Raw genomic sequence first — 17,941 nt, forward strand, 5'->3', positions numbered from 1 at the left:
CCCAATACCTAGAAACCAAAATTCTGCCTACTCATTGAGTAAACTTGGTTACCATTGGTTTTGTTGTACATCATAATAGGAAAGCTGCTTACTGAGTAAAATTACACATGAATGGGACCAAATACCTTTGAGCGAGTATCAGAAAGGTATTGCATGCAATCAATTTCATAGAGGAGGAATGATTGTAATGAACAATGTATTTAATGCATCCTACTTATAAATGTATTTGTAAATGGGCATTGCAAACTATTTAGCCCACACTGCGATTCATCTGTTGTGACTGCTCCAGCCACCATCCCGGGAAAGACCTCTGATGGAATAATTAATAATGGGTGCTTGGTAGACATAATTTGAGTGATTCTATGCTACATTGCAATAAACGCTTTTCCTGATATGGTCTCCTATACATCCGCGAGACCGTGTAGACAAGGTGACCATTTTGCTGAACATTTGCGCTCTGTCAACTCTGTCAAGGCCTACTGGATCTCCTGGTTGCTAACCATTTTAACCCCCCTTACCACATTGACATTTCCTGTCCTCCATTGTCAGAGTGAAGCTACCTGCAAACTGGAGGAACAGCACCTCATATGCCACTTGAGTAGCTTGCAAGCTAATGATATGAATTTTGAATTCTCCAATTGTAGGTGACTAACATACAAACAAAGCCACCCCCTGTCTTTCTCCAAGCCCACCAACTTCCTTCCCTGTACCCCAATTAATCCGCACCCACCTTTCCCTTTCCCCCCCCCTATATTCCTTCTCTGGCTTCACAATTTGCAACCAGGTCTAAAGGAGGATCCCGACCCAAAACACCACCTCTCCATATTCTCCAAAGATGCTGCCTGACCCACTGAGTTACACAATCCTCGTGTCTTTGTCTTTTCATCTCTAGCCTTTGTACAACAATCTGCAATCAAAAGCCAGGCTTTGTCCTCCCTCCACCTATCTTCCAGCTTTCTCCCCACTACCACAAAGAAAGGCCCCAATCCAAAACATTGCATATCCATTTTCTCCACAGATACTGCCTGACCCGCTGAGTTACTCCAGCATTTTGCGTCAATTTTGTTTTGTAAACCAGTATCTGCAGCTCCTTGTGTCTATATAGTCTTTCAATGAATGAATGTCTTTTATATTCAAGCTTATTTGTATCAGCTTGCCAAAACAAGCAGAGTTGATAGTCCTTTCAGGTTAGGCAGAGGTCCACTTGCATCTTCTCCAACCTCATCTACTGTAACCCCAACAGTCCTTTCAGGTTAGGCAGAGGTTCATCTACTGTATTCGTTGTTCAAGATGTGGACTCATACATTGGCGAGACCAAATGTAGACTGGGCGATCGTTTCACTGAACCCCTGTACACAGTCCACCTGAACCTTCCTGATCTCCTGGTTGCTGCACACTTTAATTCTTCTTCCCATTCCCTCACAGACCTTTTTGTCCTAGGCCTCCTCCACTGTCAGAGTGAGGCTAAATGCAAATTGGAGGAGCAGCATCTCATATTTCACTTGGGCAGCATATAGATCAGTGGTATGAATATTGATTACTCTAACTTCAGGTAGCTCCAGCATTCCACCTCTCTCTATCCCTCCCCCACAAAGGTTACACTAGCTTCTCATGTTCACCCTACAAGTAGCTTACAGTGGCCGGTTTCCTTTATCATCTTTACTTTTTTGCATATCGTTCATTCATTGTTCTTTATCTCTCCACGTCTATATCTCTCGTTTCCCTTGTCCCTAACCAGTCTGAAGAAGGGCCTTGACCCGAAACGTCACCCATTCATTCTCTCCAGAGATGCTGCCTGTCCCGCTGAGTTACTCCAGCTTTTGTGTCTATCCAGAAGATGTTGTTGATTTGGGCGATGCGACCGACGTCACAGCGGCCTCTGCAGTCTGTCTGTGTATTTATTTATTTTTTTGTCCTGTTGAGGGTTTAGTTTGTAGCGGGTTTTTAAATGTGTATCTGTGGGGGGTGGGGGAAACTTTTAAATTCTTCCCTGCATGGAGACCCGACCTTTTCCCTGTCGGGTCTCCGTTGCCGTTGGGGCCGAGCGCCGTGGAGCGGCCTCCAACCGGAACGACCTGGAGGCTCAAGTCACGGAGCCTGTGGATCTGTGGAGCTGCAGACCTACCTCCGTGGAGCTGGCCAGCTTCGGAGCGTGGAGAGCTGCGGTGGTGCGCTGCTGCGACCTGACTCCGGTGGGAGACTGCTTTGCGGGGCACCGGCAATGGCGACTTCTCGCGCCCGAATTGCGGGGTTGAGAGTGACCTGGAGCGGGACCTTACAACGCCCGGCGCGGCTTTCAATTTGAATGTCTTTATAGCGCCCGCCGGTGGCTCCAGCTTCAAGACCGGGGAGAGCAGTACATCGCCCCGTTAGGCTTTGAGGTGGCCGCATCTTCTCCTAGCGCATCTACTGGGGCCCAACCTCGGTTAGGCAGAGGAATGGAGAGCTGTATTCGTTGTTCAAGACTTTGACTCCGTCACATTGGCGAGAGGAGACTCACTGTGATGGATCGTTTCACTGAACCCCTTCACTGTGTCCACTTGGTTCTTTTCTTGTCCTGGTTGCTGAAACCAAATTTAATTTGAACCCATTCTCTCAAATGACAAATAAAAGGTATTGTATTGTATTGTATTTAGTTCTCCTCTTGGAGGAAGAAATTCAGACTAGCTTTGACTTGGGCAACATATAGATCAGTGCTATGAATATTGATTTCTCCAACTTCAGGTAGCTCCAACATTCCCTCTCTCTCTATCCCTCCCCCACAAAGGTTACACTAGCTTGTCATGTTCACCCTACAAGCAGCTTACAGTGGCCGGTTTCCTTTATCATCTTTACTTTTTTGCATATCGTTCATTCATTGTTCTTTATCTCTCCACATCATCGTCTATATCTCTCGTTTCCCTTATCCCTAATCAGTCTGAAGAAGGGTCTTGACCCGAAACGTCACCCATTCCTTCTCTCCAGAGATGCTGCCTGTCCCGCTGAGTTACTCCAGCTTTTGTGTCTATCCAGAAGATGTTGTTGATTTGGGCGGCGCGACCAACGTTGCAGCGGCCTCTGCAGTCTGTCTGTGTATTTTTAATTTTTTTGTCCTGTTGAGGGTTTAGTTTGTAGCGGGTTTTTAAATGTGTATGTGTGGGGGGTGGGGAGTGGGTGGGGGAAACTTTGAAATCTCTTCCCTGCATGGAGACCCGACCTTTTCCCTGTTGGGTCTCCGTTGCCGTTGGGGCCGAGCGCCGTGGAGCGGCCTCCAACCGGAACGACCTGGAGGCTCAAGTCACGGAGCCTGTGGAGCTGTGGAGCTGTGGAGCTGTGGACCTACCATCGTGGAGCTGGCCAGCTTCGGAGCGTGGAGAGCTGTGGTGGTGCGCTGCTGCGACCTGACTCCAGTGGGAGACTGCTTTGCGGGGCACCGGCAATGGCGACTTCTCGCGCCCGAATTGCGGGGTTGAGAGTGACCTGTAGTGGGGCCTTACAACGCCCGGCGCGGCTTTAATTTGCCACGGACTTGCTAGCGCCCACCGGGGGCTCCAACATCAAGACCCGGGGCAGGGCCTTACATCGCCCCGCGTGGCTTTGAGTGGCCGCGGACTTGCTAGCGCCCGGCGGGGCCTTTGACCTCGACTTCGGGAGAGGTATGGAGAGCAGGGGAGAGATAAGACTTTGCCTTCCATCACAGTGAGGAGGAGACTCATTGTGATGGATGTTTGTGTAAATTGTGTTGGTGTGTGTCTTGGTTCTTTTCTTGTATGGCAGCAGAAACCAAATTTTGTTTGAACCTCATGTGAGGTTGAAATGTGAGTGGTGAATCTCTGGAACTTTCTGCCACAGAGGGTAGTCGAGGCCAGTTCATTGGCTATATTTAAGAGGGAGTTAGATGTGGCCCTTGTGGCCAAGGGGATCAGGGGGTATGGAGAGAAGGCAGGTACAGGATACTGAGTTGGATGATCAGCCATGATCATATTGAATGGCGGTGCAGGCTCGAAGGGCCGAATGGCCTACTCCTGCACCTAATTTCTATGTTTCTATGTTTCTAAATGAAAAATAAAAGGTATTGTATTGTATTGTATTGTATTTAGTTCACTCTTACAGGAAGAAGTCAGACTAGCTTCTGACTTTTGCCATTTGTTACAGCAGCTGGTGTCCCCCATAAATGTTAAGGACTTACTCAACACCCTGCTATCGAATATTTTGTCTAATGGAGGTTTATTGGGAATCCAGCATTAAGTCACTTGGGAAGAGCTGGATCTTCTCTCCTAGCCACTTAGACCACACAGTTATAAAAACAAACTTTAAGATTTTTCTCACTGTAACCTCACTGTATATTAATGATTTGGCGAGGGGGTTGAAGGCTTTGTGGCCAAGTTTACAGATGATGCTGCAATAGGTGGAGTGGCAGGCTGTGTGGAGCAAGCAAGGACTCTGCAGAAGGACTTGGACAAGTTAGGAAAGTGGGCAGAGAAAATTCAGTGTAGCAAAGTGCGGAGTCAATCATTTTGGTAATAAGAATAAAGGCGTCGATTATTTTCTAAATGGAGAGAGAATCCAGAAATCGGAAGTGCAAAGAGACTTGAGAGTGCTGGTGCAGTACTCCCAAAGAGTTAACTTGCAAGTAGAATTGGTAGCAAGGAAGGCAAATTCAATGCTAGCATTTATATCAAGTGGACTGGGCACCATATCTGTGGAAGGATGTGCTGGCTCTGGAAAAGGTCCAAAAGACGTTTACAAGAATGATTCCAGGAATGAGTGGGTTAGCATATGATGTGCGTTTGTCAGCACTGGGCCTCTGCTCTCTGGAGTTTAGAAGGTTGAGGGGGAACTTCATTGAAACTTACATAATAATGAAAGGCATAGATAGAGTGGATGTGGAAAAGATGGTTCCACTGGTTGGAAAGTCTAGGACCAGAGGTCATAGCGTCTGAATTAAAGGGTGCTCGTTTAGTAAGGAGGGGAGGAGAAACTTTTCAGTCAGAGGGTAATTCATCTGTGGAACTCATTGCCACAGGGGGCTGTGGAGGCCACGTCAGTGGATATTTTTAAGGCAGAGATAGACAAAGGTCTTGATTAGAACGGGTGTCAAGGGTTATAGTGCAAAAGCAGGAAAACGGGATCAGTAGGCAGAGATCAGCCAAGATTGAATGGTGGAGTAGACTCGATGGACCGAATGGCCTAATTCTACTCCTATAACTTGTGAACTTTCATTTATGTGATAGACTTTAATAATAATTTAAAGAAACTCATCACTGGGGAATGGAAATAAAATTTCCAGTGGCAAATTTACAGAGTTGACGTGGAAAAGCTTTTCCCACTGAGAGTAGGGAAGATTCAAACAAGGGGACATGACATGAGAATTAAGGGACTGAAGTTTAGGGGTAACATGAGGGGGAACTTCTTTACTCAGAGAGTGGTAGCTGTGTGGAATGAGCTTCCAGTGAAGGTGGTGGAGGCAGGTTTGTTTTTATCATTTAAAAATAAATTGGATAGTTATATGGATGGGAAGGGAATGGAGGGTTATGGTCTGAGCGCAGGTATATGGGACTAGGGGAGGTTATGTGTTCAGCACGGACTAGAAGGGTCGAGATGGCCTGTTTCCGTGCTGTAATTGTTATATGCTTATATGGTTATTAACTTGCTATGCACTCTGATTCCAAATCCAAAATGTTTCCAAAGGACAGCCTTGCTTGATTTAGATATCCATCTTAATGAATGCTGCCTGTGCTAAATTATTACCTGGTGCAGATATAATCACAGTAAGATTCTTGGCTCTGCTCTGCTCGTTCTACTCTGCATGGGGTGGGGAGGGATATTCATGTGTTGTGCATCAGGCTCAAGCTGTGATATTCTACTGCAGGAAGACTAACGGTGAAGCAAGCAGGATGGATTCTGCATGGATGGTTCACAAATGGCCAGGTGATACAAGTAGTAGTCGCCCTGGTTGGTGCAGCGGAACAACAGGGGCAGGTGGGGTTGGACAGGCTAGATGCAGGAAGATTGTTCCCGATGTTGGGAAAGTCCAGAACAAGGGGTCACAGTTTAAGAATAAGGGGGAAATCTTTTAGGACCGAGATGAGGAAAACATTTTTCACACAGAGAGTGGTGAATCTCTGGAATTCTCTGCCACAGAAGTTAGTTGAGGCCAGTTCATTGGCTATATTTAAGAGGGAGTTAGATGTGGCCCTTGTGGCTAAGGGGATCAGGGGGTATGGAGAGAAGGCAGGTACAGGATACTGTGTTGGATGATCAGCCATGATCATATTGAATGGCGGTGCAGGCTCGAAGGGCCGAATGGCCTACTCCTGCACCTATTTTCTATGTTTCTATGAATGCATGGCAGAAAATGGTGGAAACTTTATGGATTAGACCCAGCTGTTCGCCACGGCTGGAATCCACTGATAGACCATTAGAACATGTGGGGAGCAATTATATATATATATAGATATGTTAACTCTCAATGGCTTGAGTAACACAACAAAAATAGACCAACATCTGATCATCATTTTGGATTACTCACTTGGTCTGTCCTGCTCCCCTTTCAGCAACACTACGTCACGTAACTGGACAAACACAGACTCGGCCCTTTCAGGTTCTTCATCATCCAGAATGGGAATAGTTATGTTAGCTTCCATTTGATTGGCTTCAAAGATTATTGACCCAGATATGGCAAGGTAATCATTTTCACCCATTGCTTGAGCAATGAAGGATGGCAGATCAGCTGATCGTGTGTCCTCGACAGTTGCGTACGTGACCACGGCAATACCGAAGAATCCACCGTGTCGCTCCACTGTCAGCGTCACGTTCTGGTCCTCCTCCTCAACTCGAACCGGTCGACTTCTTACCGAAAAGGTGAACACCCCATAAGGATCATCGTCAGCCAGAACTGTCACGGTGGCATTCACTAGAGTCCCCAGGCGTCCTTTGGAAACATTGCTGACGTATATCAGAAGCTCTTCGTCCAATTCCGGCACATCATCTGAAGCCACCTGCAGCACTATGTCGGCCAGTGTTTGCCCAGTTTCAAATGTGATGTTGCCATGGATATCGACCAAATTATTGTTAGGGTCAGAGACCACATCCCAAAATAAAATAACTTGGGAAAGAGCACCACCAGCACGGGATACCTAAAAAATCAACAACAAATTAAGTCAAATGATAAGGTGCATTCCTCATTTTAAAATGTTGTGAAATACTTAAATTAATCTACAATTTATGTTTTTTTAATATATTTACCAATACAAACTAAGCACTGAAATCATTGTAATATGTTTCAATAGACAATACGTTTCAATAGGCAGGAGTACGTCATTCGGCCCTTCGAGCCAGCACCACCATTCAATGTGATCATGGCTGATCCACAATCAGTACCCCATTCCTGCCTTCGCCCCATATCCCCCGACAGAATATTCCTTTAAGAGCCCTATCTAGCTCTCTCTTGAAAGTATCCAGAGAACTGAGGTAGGGAATTCCACAGACTCACAACTCTCTGTGTGAAAAAGTGTTTCTTCATCACATGGCTTACCCTTCATTCTTAAACTGTGTCCCCTGGTTCTGGACTCCCACAACATCGGGAACATGTTTCCTGCCTCTAGTGTGTCCAAACCCTTAATAATCTTATATGTTATATAATTATGTTGTGTCTGGGGTCTATTTGTGTGTAATGTATGGCTGCAGAAACGGCATTTCATTTGTACCTCCAGGGGTCCAAATGACAATTAAATAGAATATTGACTATTGACTATTGACTATTGTTTCAATAAGATCCCCTTTTATCCTTCTAAATTCCAAAGTATACAAGCCCAGCATATGACAGTCACAATTTGCATCCCAGATAAGACATTAACCTATTGGCAAGATAAATACTGACCTGTAATAATACAACGTCATGACCCCCTTCAGGTTCTGTACCCTTTGCCTGTAAAGAGTCACTGCTGAATTGAAACACTCCATAGGCATCATCAGAGACATCAATGGTAACGATGATTTCAGATGCTATCCCAAGGCTAGCTGGAGATCAAAATATTTGAACCAGGTTATAATTGTTTCATTGCTAAATGATTTCACCTCAATTGCAGAAACAAAGATACAGGTACCTTGATTTTACAAAATAACTTGCATTTTAAGAATACATAAGACTAACTTTTTAAATAATTCTCATAATCATGATGGGAGGTGACCTGCTCCAGAAATGTTGTCCAGCAAGTCTTAATTTGACTCGAGAAGAGCTCAAAGTAGATATGCCCATATTTGAAGGAGCATTATGATCTTTTGAAATTCCCTTCCCAAAGATAAATCAATCCAGAGACCCGGATTATTTATAAATTAAAATGACTATCATTGAATCTTAATCAATACAAAAGTATCTGAAAATGAAGACAACAACAATATCACATATGAAATTATTTCACAAACCTAGCACACAACTTAAAAATTAAAATGATTCCTTTGGGAAGAAATTCTGACAATCAATATTATCTGTGTGTAACCCCAATTTCACAGCAGCAAGGTTAATCTAAATTGCTCTCAGAAAAGAATCGTCAGGAAATCAGTGGTCGAGAAGACATTAGTTTGATGCTTCTTGAGTATAAATCTTTTCGATTAGGAACTTTTTAGGGCAAAATATTTTTTATCATTGACAGAAAATTAATACAGTGAATTTTGAAAGGTTTTAATCAAGTTTTATTTTCCTCGGACTTCTTTAGATAACTTTATTTGGAGCCAAGATTAACTGCAAGTATTTCCAGGAAGGCAGTTTGTTCAATAAATTAGTGTTAGCATGGATTGTACTGCTTTTGGAAGATTAGTGGTCTGTAATTTAACACTATCGCTGATAATGTGAGGATCCCACAAAGTCCAGTTAATATCATTAAGGCTTTGTGATGAAATCTGCCGGAATATAAATGTTAATCTAAAAGTATACCACAAGCTTTAAACTCGGAATTAAAGGGCGCTCTCTTTTAGAAAGGAGGTAAATAGGAATTTCTTTAGTCAGAGGGCAGTTAATCTGTGGAATTTATTGCCACAGAGGGTTGTGGAGGTCAAGTCAGTGGATATTTGTAAGGCAGAGATAGACAAGTTCTTGATTAGAAAGGGTATCAAGGCTTCTGGGGAGAAGGCAAGAAATGGGATTAGGAGGCAGAGATCAGCCATGATTGCATGGCGGAGTAGAACTGAATGACCTAATTCTACGCTTATCATTTGTGAACTTGTGAAGCTGCTAAATCGAAGAGCCGACACAAAAATTACTATGACCAAAAAAAGCATAGGAGTAACCCAAAACATGGGTGATTCAATGATTTACAACTTTAATGCTGTGTCACCATTTTTTTGTTGGTTTTACAGTACCATTCATTACTGAAGATATTCATATTCACATATGACATTCCATATTCCAAGCTTCATTCAAGCAGGGGAAAAAATAATCCTGATCAGTTTAAAAATCGTGGGAACCGGGGCTCTGGTGACTCAGAGGGAGTACTGGAAGTGTTATTAGGTAAACCAGGTGCTTAATCATTGGGATTTCTGAGTAGTCGGATTATTGGAGATTGACTACACATGCCAACACAAAATATGGCCCTAAAATCTGACAAAGTTGTTTTCAGAAAGCCTGGATTCTGTTTCCTGAAAAAACTGCTTCCACCTGCCTTCTCAGAAACTCTTTCTATTTGTAATATTTCCAATATCTTTCATAAGTTTTCCTTAGATCCATCACACTTCCAGACAGACGACAAGGCAAATGACTAGCAATATTCAACAACTGATTCCCAATCTTTTTAACACGTTTTTTAAATGCTGCAGGAAATACTGTAGTTAATCCCACTTTTCCAGCACATTTTCTCATGGGCCACTAGTTCCTCATCTCTTCATTGTATTGATTATTCATCATAGAAACATAGAAACATAGAAAATAGGTGCAGGAGTAGGCCATTCGGCCCTTCGAGCCTGCACCGCCATTCAATATGATCATGGTTGATCATCCAACTCAGTATCCCATCCCTGCCTTTCACTTGGATTTATTCAGAACTTCTTTTTATTTTCCTTAAACCGAATGTGGTTAATGTTCAGACCTGGGTGAGGTCCTCACCAGTTTGCGATTGCCCAACTGGTGTACAGCCCATATGTTAGGATGTATTCAAGAGAAAGTTAAATATAGCTCTGTGGGTTAAAGGAATCAAGGGATATAAGGAGAAGGCAGGAATGGGGTACTGATTTTGGATGATCAGCCAAGAATAGCTGATATTGAATGGCGGTGCTGGCTTGAAGGGCCAAATGGCCTACTCCTGCACCTGTTTTCTATGTTTCTATATTTCTTTGTATGAATGAGCATTTGGGAGACTGGCAGGATGGATTTGCTGACTGCTGTGGGGATGCAGGTGACTGTTCTTGACACCAGATGGAATCTTGCCTAATTAAATCCTTTTAAAAACCTTAATTAGCATTTACAATCTCACCTGCAGTAAAATGGTTTGTTATCATTTGCGTTATTATTAAGAATGGCAAAAGAGATTTGAAATGCCGTTCTAGACCTATTCCTCCGGGACAAACCACCTCTGCAGCCACGTGGGAACTATGTTCATGGTTGTATTTCTGACTTGTGAACTACTCATGTTACAGAAAATTCCCAGGGACAAATTCTCAGAGACATTTGTAATACAGCTCGCTTTTATTTCAGATTTCCAGCATTAGTTATTTACCAAACATGACTTTGTCCCCTCAAATTCCTTTTCAAGCAAAAGGATTTGAGTATAGGAGCAGGGAGGTTCTACTGCAGTTGTACAGGGTCTTGGTGAGACCACACCTGGAGTATTGCGTACAGTTTTGGTCTCCTAATCTGAGGAAATACATTCTTACCATAGAGGGAGTACAGAGAAGGTTCACCAGACTGATTCGTGGGATGTCAGGACTTTCATATGAAGAAAGTCTGGATAGACTTGGTTTGTACTCGCTAGAATTTAGAAGATTGAGGGGGGATCTTATAGAAACGTACAAAATTCTTAAGGGGTTGGACAGGCTAGATGCAGGAAGATTGTTCCCGATGTTGGGGAAGTCCAGAACAAGGGGTCATAGTTTAAGGATAAGGGGGAAATCTTTTAGGATCGAGATGAGTAAATCTTTTTTCACACAGAGAGTGGTGAATCTCTGGAATTCTCTGCCGCAGAAGGTAGTTGAGGTCAGTTCATTGGCTATATTTAAGAGGGAGTTAGATGTGGCCCTTGTGGCTAAAGGGATCAGGGGGTATGGAGAGAAGGCAGGAACAGGATACTGAGTTGGATGATCAGCCATGATCATATTGAATGGCGGTGCAGGCTCGAAGGGCCGAATGGCCTACTCCTGCATCTATTTTCTATGTTTCTATGTTTCTAAGCAAAAAATAAAAATCATATTTTTATATTCCCTCCTCTGAATTCCTACTTGTATCTTTCAGTCACATTGACTCTTCCTGGAAGTCCTTTATTAAATAACACCTTGTTGATTTGTTTTTACTTTTTGGAAATATTGCTTTTACTACAATTGTCCCCAAATGTATTTATTTTTCATCATGAAGCAAACATCATTCATAAATATTAAACAAAATAATTCTGCTTATCCAATAACGTTGTCAATTAAAAAAAGTCCTACAGGAAATATAAATATGATTAATAAATACATTTTGGAACTTAGATTTGCAAAATAAATAAAAAAATCTAGCGAATTGAACATTGACACAGGAGATGGATATTTATGTAAACGATAAGAGAGGGCATCAGGCCCACCTCATCAGAAGCTAATTGTAAACAGCAGAAGTAAACAGACAAAACAGTGACGTGATAGACAGAAGGTTCTTACCATGCATGTAGAAAGCTGGAAGAACAAACTCCACCTCACCATCGCCACTACCACTGGTACCTACGCCAGGCAGTTCAGCCACTTCAGAAAGAAACACACAGTACATTCACATACACACAAAAACACAACCAGACAAAGTGCGTGAGAAAACATACAAATGACATTGATCAGTGTTCAGACAGCAGGTTTTTTTGAAAGGTAAAGCCCTTTTCTTTTACAACAAGACAATGAATAATCATGGCCTATATACAACTCAACTAACCCAGCGAGTTTCCCAATAACAAGAAGTTGCATGCATCACAGTTTTTTGCATTAACTGGCATAGATTTAGTGGAGCATGCCCCAAAGTGATAAATGTGATAAGCTTAACAAACCTCAAAGATTTCAAATGTGCCACATGCAGCCAACTGCTTCTGATTTCAGACAAATGAAAGCTTCCCAAAATAATTTTGATTGTACAAAAGTGACGTGGCAAGGTGGTGTTTATTGCACAGACAAAAATAAACAAGGCACAACAGACTAGAAACTCACCAAGTGGAAATGTATCCTATTAAGCTAAAGCAAAAATCAGTGCAGTTATAATGTGCAAGTTGCTTTAAAATCTTTTGTTTGCCAATTAAATACCGTTATTTTCTTTAAGAAAGAAGTTCTTTGTGAATCAGTAAAGCTCCTCTTGGTCCTCACCTTTCTCAGAGTTTGATAGCACCACTTTAAAGCTGCTGGGTAGTTCAGGAACAGAATCATCGGTGATATTTATAGTTATGTATTTATATTGCTCTCCAGGTTTAAAATCTAGAGTGCCTGCTGTATCCTAAAAAAACAAGTTACATCTATTAGTAATACTCAATATAGGAGAACTAGATATTAACATAAATGTTGCAATCCATCTATGGTCCATGGTTCACAGGTGAACTACAAAAATCAGCTTATTCTAGACGTGGTCTCCAGTAGCATGAAATTACCATTTATAAATCAACATATGGATGCTTTAAGGCTCTGCATGAGAATCCTACTTTTCACCATTGCCAATGCTTTTTTTAATCCTTTTTCAAGATCCTGGCATTGCTGCACCATTTAATATCAATCTCCCCGTGTCTTTGCAAAAGTGATGGGTAGCTATTTTTATGAACTGTAGATGACAACACCCATTGTGGGCCTGATCTCACATAATAATGAGATGCAATACAGAGAGCGTAATCATATGGTGTCAAGATAACAATCTCTCCCTCATTGTCAGCAAGATGACGGAGCTAGTTAGCAACTTCAGGAAACATGGTAGAGCACATGCCCCAATTTGCTGAAGTAGAAATGGTCGAGAGCTTCAAGTTTCAAGGTGTAATTACCATCCACAATGTGTCATGGACCAACCACATTCTCTCTGATGAAGGTACACCCACAGTGCGATTGAACAGACTTTAGAACCCATGACAATATAGTCATAGAGTGATACAGTGTGGAAACAGGCCCTTCAGCCCAACTTGCCCACACCGGCCAACATGCCCCAGCTACATTAGTCCCACCTGCTTGTGTTTGATCCATATCCCTCCAAACCTGTCCTACCCATGTACCTGTCTAACTGGTTCTTAAACATTGGGATAATCCCAGCCTCAACTACCTCCTATGGCAGTTTGTTCCATACACCTCAGACTCCTACAAAACCTATCAAATCCAGATTCCTATTAAATCTATTCTCCTTTACCTTAAACCTATGTCCTCTGGTCCTCACCTACTCTAGGCAAGAGACTCTGTGCAACTACCCGATCTATTCCCCTCATGATTTTATACACCTATATAAGATCACCCCTCATCCTCCTGCGCTCCAGCGAATAGAGTCCCTGCCTACTCAACCTCTCCCTATAGCCCAGACCCTCTAGTTCTGGCAATCATCCTTGTAAATCTTCTCTGTACCCTTTCCAGCTTGATAACATCTTTCCTGTAACATGATTAAACAACAGAGAACTATTTTAAGTCAGAATAGTATTGCATGCGATTTGAAGACGAACCTGCAGGTGTCAGTGTTCCCACGACCTACTTGGTGATTTGTAAGGTGCAGATACACTGGCATCAATTAAATGATTTAACCTTGATACATTAACATTCAAGCATTGAGTTCTCCTTCCATAAGCTCCTTCCATACAGGCTCTATTTTGCAACCTACCTCATTGCAGACATTGGACTTTCCTTCTGGAACTGATACACTAGACTGCTGGGAACTATATATCTTTCTCTTCGCTCTACATTTGGTATTTGTGTTTGGTTAGACCGATTTCCAAATGTACCGGTGGATTCGCAAACAGCTTCTTCCCTGCTGTTATCAGACTATTGAAGAGTCCTCTCGCAAGCTAAGATGCAGTCCTGATTTCCCAATCAACCTCGTTGAAGCCCTTCAACATTTATTTAAATCGACAATTTCTCTGTAGCTGTACCACCATATTCAGCAGAGTTTTCCTCCAGGCAATATCTACTGTACTTGTATATGGTTGATTGTGCCCACCCCTGGTATGATTTTTTTCCACTCTATCTTGGTACCAGTGACAATAATAAGACAACACTGTACAAAAGGGACAGATTGCATCTTAACAGGTGTGGGACCAGCATTCTGGAAAGGGGGAAATCCTTTAAAACCGAGATGAACTTTTTTCACACAGAGAGTGGTGAATCTCTGGAACTCTCTGCCACAGAGGGTAGTTGAGGCCAGTTCATTGGCTATATTTAAGAGGGAGTTAGATGTGGCCCTTGTGGCTAAGGGGATCAGGGGGTATGGAGAGAAGGCAGGTACAGGATACTGAGTTGGATGATCAGCCATGATCATATTGAATGGCGGTGCAGGCTCGAAGGGCCGAATGGCCTACTCCTGCACCTAATTTCTATGTTTCTAACGGACAAGCTTTTCCCATTGAGAGTAGGGAAGATTCAAACAAGAGGACATGCCTTCAGAATTAAGGGACAGAAGTTTAGGGGTAACATGAGGGGGAACTTCTTTACTCAGAGAGTGGTAGCTGTGTGGAATAAGCTTCCAGTGGAAGTGGTGGAGGCAGGTTCGATTTTATCATTTAAAAATAAATTGGATAGGCATATGGATGGGAAAGGAATGGAGGGTTATGGTCTGAGAGCAAGTAGATGGGACTAGGGGAAAATAAGTGTTCGGCACGGACATGGAGGGCCGAGATGGCCTGTTTCTGTGCTGTAATTATTATATGGTTATAACATCAATACCAAAATGTCTACATTTGAATCTTTCCGACTGTGGATCTATTCGGATCAGTTTTTTTTTTAAATGAGCTTGTTAACATGAAGTTAGCTGTTTGTTGCATATGGAGATAGTTATTGTCCTTAGCACAAGTTGGTGTATTCAGTTTAGACAGTACTTTGGCTTTGGGCTTGGTTTTCTTAGTTGAGCACTTATCCTGGTGTTATAGCACAAGTACTTTGTGCTTTAATTGTAATATAAATAGTACAGCAATTAATTGCATAATGACCAGACTAATACCAGGCTTCACTATCATTTGGTGCATGTGCCAGCTCCTGTCGCACATTCACATGAAGCCCACCCATTCTGCTCACAATACACGTGGTGCGTCCTTGACACCCATGGCAAAACCGCAGTGCAAGCATGAATACTGCAGAGTTGGCAAAGCACTCCTGGTCATTTTGGTCCCACAGTCATATTATTACAATTATAATAAACTAATGTATTTTGTTGACAGCTGCTGAATAACCACAAACCACGCTGCATGGAAGCCCTAAATAAATATCTGGTCCCTTATTTACGTAAAAGTAAAATCTAATGCCCATTGTAAGATGACAGTTAGGTATGTTTGAAAAGTGTGACCCATATTCATCGGACAGTAGTGAAAGTAGTCAATGCTTGACTAATATTCTGGAAATTTTTGAAGATGTAACTAGGAAAATGGACAAGGGAGAGCCAGTGGATGTAGTGTACCTGGACTTTCAGAAAGCATTTGATAAGGTCCCACATAGGAGATTAGCAAGCAAAATTAGGGCACATGGTATTGGGGGTAGAGTGCTGACATGGATAGAGAAGTGGTTGGCAGACAGGAAACAAAGAGTAGGGATTAACGGGTCCCTTTCAGAATGTCAGGCAGTGATTAGTGGAGTACCGCAAGGTTCGGTGCTGGGACCGCAGCTATTTACAATATACATCAATGATTTGGATGAAGGGATTCAAAGTAACATTAGCAAAGCTGGTGACAGTGTGAACTGTGAGGAGGATGCTATGAGAATGCAGGGTGACTTGGACAGATTGGGGGAGTGGGCAGATGCATGGCAGAAGAAGTTTAATGAGGATAAATGTGAGGTTATCCACTTTGGTAGCAAAAACAATAAGGCAGATTACCATCTAAATGGTGTCAAGTTGGGAAAAGGGGAAGTACAATGGGATATGGGGTCCTTGTACTTCAGTCTATGAAAGTAAGCTTGCAGGTACAGCAGGCAGTGAAGAAAGCAAATGGCATGTTGGCTTTTATCACAAGAGGAATCGAATTTAGGAGCAAAGTGGCCCTTCTGAAGTTGTACAGAGCCCTAGTGAGACCACACCTGGAGTATTGCGTGCAGTTTTGGTCCCCTAATTTGAGGAAGGACATTCTTGCTATTGACGGAGTGCAGCGTAGGTTTACAAGGTTAATTCCCGGGATGGCGGGACTGTAATATACTGAGAGAATGGAGCAGCTGGGCTTGTACACTCTGAACTTTAGAAGGATGAGAGGAGATCTCATTGAAATATATTAGATTGTTAAGAGCTTGGACACGCTAGAGGCAGGAACCATGTTCCCGATGTTGGGGGAGTCCAGAACCAGGGGCCACAGTTTAAGAATAAGGAGTAAGCCATTTAGAACGGAGACGAGGAAACACTTTTTCCTCACAGAGAGTGGTGAGTCTGTGGAATTCTCTGCCTGAGAGGGTGGTGGAGGCAGGTTCTCTGGATGCTTTCAAGAGAGAGCTCGATAGGGCTCTTAAAAATAGCGGAGTCAGGGGATATGGGGAGAAGGCAGGAATGGGGTACTGATTGGGAATGATCAGCCATGATCACATTGAATGGTGGTGCTGGCTTGAAGGGCCAACTGGCCTACTCCTGCACCTATTGTCTATTGTCTATTGAAACAGGTTAAATTTCTAGGTAGAAATTGAGATAAAAATGAAGAAACAATCATGCATTCAGTAAACCATACTGATTGCCTTAACACAGTCAAGAAAACAGCAAATGCACTGCTGTTTGTCCGTACTATCTTTGGGTTTATATGATGCACTACTTTGCGAGGGGGGTAGAATTATAATAATTGGCCGGAAGTGGTGCTTCCAACAGCCAATGGCTACCGACAGCAAAATCAAAATGCATTGAACTGACTTTGGAATTACTAGAACAGTATCACAGTTATTATCAAGTTAAAAGCACCAATTTGTGGTGCCTAAATAACAGGCAACAATCCTAATGATAGGTACATAAAAAAGCTGGAGAAACTCAGCGGGTGCGCAGCATCTATGGAGCGAAGGAAATAGGCAACGTTTCGGGCCGAAACGTTGCCTATTTCCTTCGCTCCATAGATGCTGCTGCACCCGCTGAGTTTCTCCAGCTTTTTTGTGTACCTTCGATTTTCCAGCATCTACAGTTCCTTCTTAAACACTAAATCCCAATATAATAACCATATAATAACTATATAACCATATAACAATTACAGCACGGAAACAGGCCATCTCGACCCTTCTAGTCCGTGCCGAACACATAATCTCCCCTAGTCCCATATACCTGCGCTCAGACCATAACCCTCCATTCCCTTCCCATCCATATAACTATCCAATTTATTTTTAAATGATAAAAACGAACCTGCCTCCACCACCTTCACTGGAAGTTCATTCCACACAGCTACCACTCTCTGAGTAAAGAAGTTCCCCCTCATGTTACCCCTAAACTTCAGTCCCTTAATTCTCATGTCATGTCCCCTTGTTTGAATCTTCCCTACTCTCAGTGGGAAAAGCTTTTCCACGTCAACTCTGTCTATCCCTCTCATCATTTTAAAAACCTCTATCAAGTCCCCCCTTAACCTTCTGCGCTCCAAAGAATAAAGCCCTAACTTGTTCAACCTATCTCTGTAACTTAGTTGCT

At 42.8% G+C, this 17,941-nt stretch overlaps 1 protein-coding gene across 1 annotated transcript in view; it reads right to left on the reverse strand.

The window, feature by feature from the left end:
• Positions 1 to 17,941, reverse strand: part of LOC129695907 (adhesion G-protein coupled receptor V1-like) — a 491,758-nt gene that overhangs the window by 370,884 nt on the left and 102,933 nt on the right. Inside the window, exons 25-28 of the mRNA XM_055633356.1 lie at positions 12,505 to 12,631; positions 11,821 to 11,901; positions 7,862 to 8,001; positions 6,512 to 7,118 (exon numbers count right to left, since the gene is read on the reverse strand). Of these exons, the coding sequence (XP_055489331.1) occupies positions 6,512 to 7,118; positions 7,862 to 8,001; positions 11,821 to 11,901; positions 12,505 to 12,631 (955 nt within the window). The remainder of the gene's footprint in view (positions 1 to 6,511; positions 7,119 to 7,861; positions 8,002 to 11,820; positions 11,902 to 12,504; positions 12,632 to 17,941) is intronic.

Source organism: Leucoraja erinacea, chromosome 3 (genome assembly GCF_028641065.1).
Source record: "Leucoraja erinacea ecotype New England chromosome 3, Leri_hhj_1, whole genome shotgun sequence".
NCBI lineage: Eukaryota > Metazoa > Chordata > Chondrichthyes > Rajiformes > Rajidae > Leucoraja > Leucoraja erinaceus.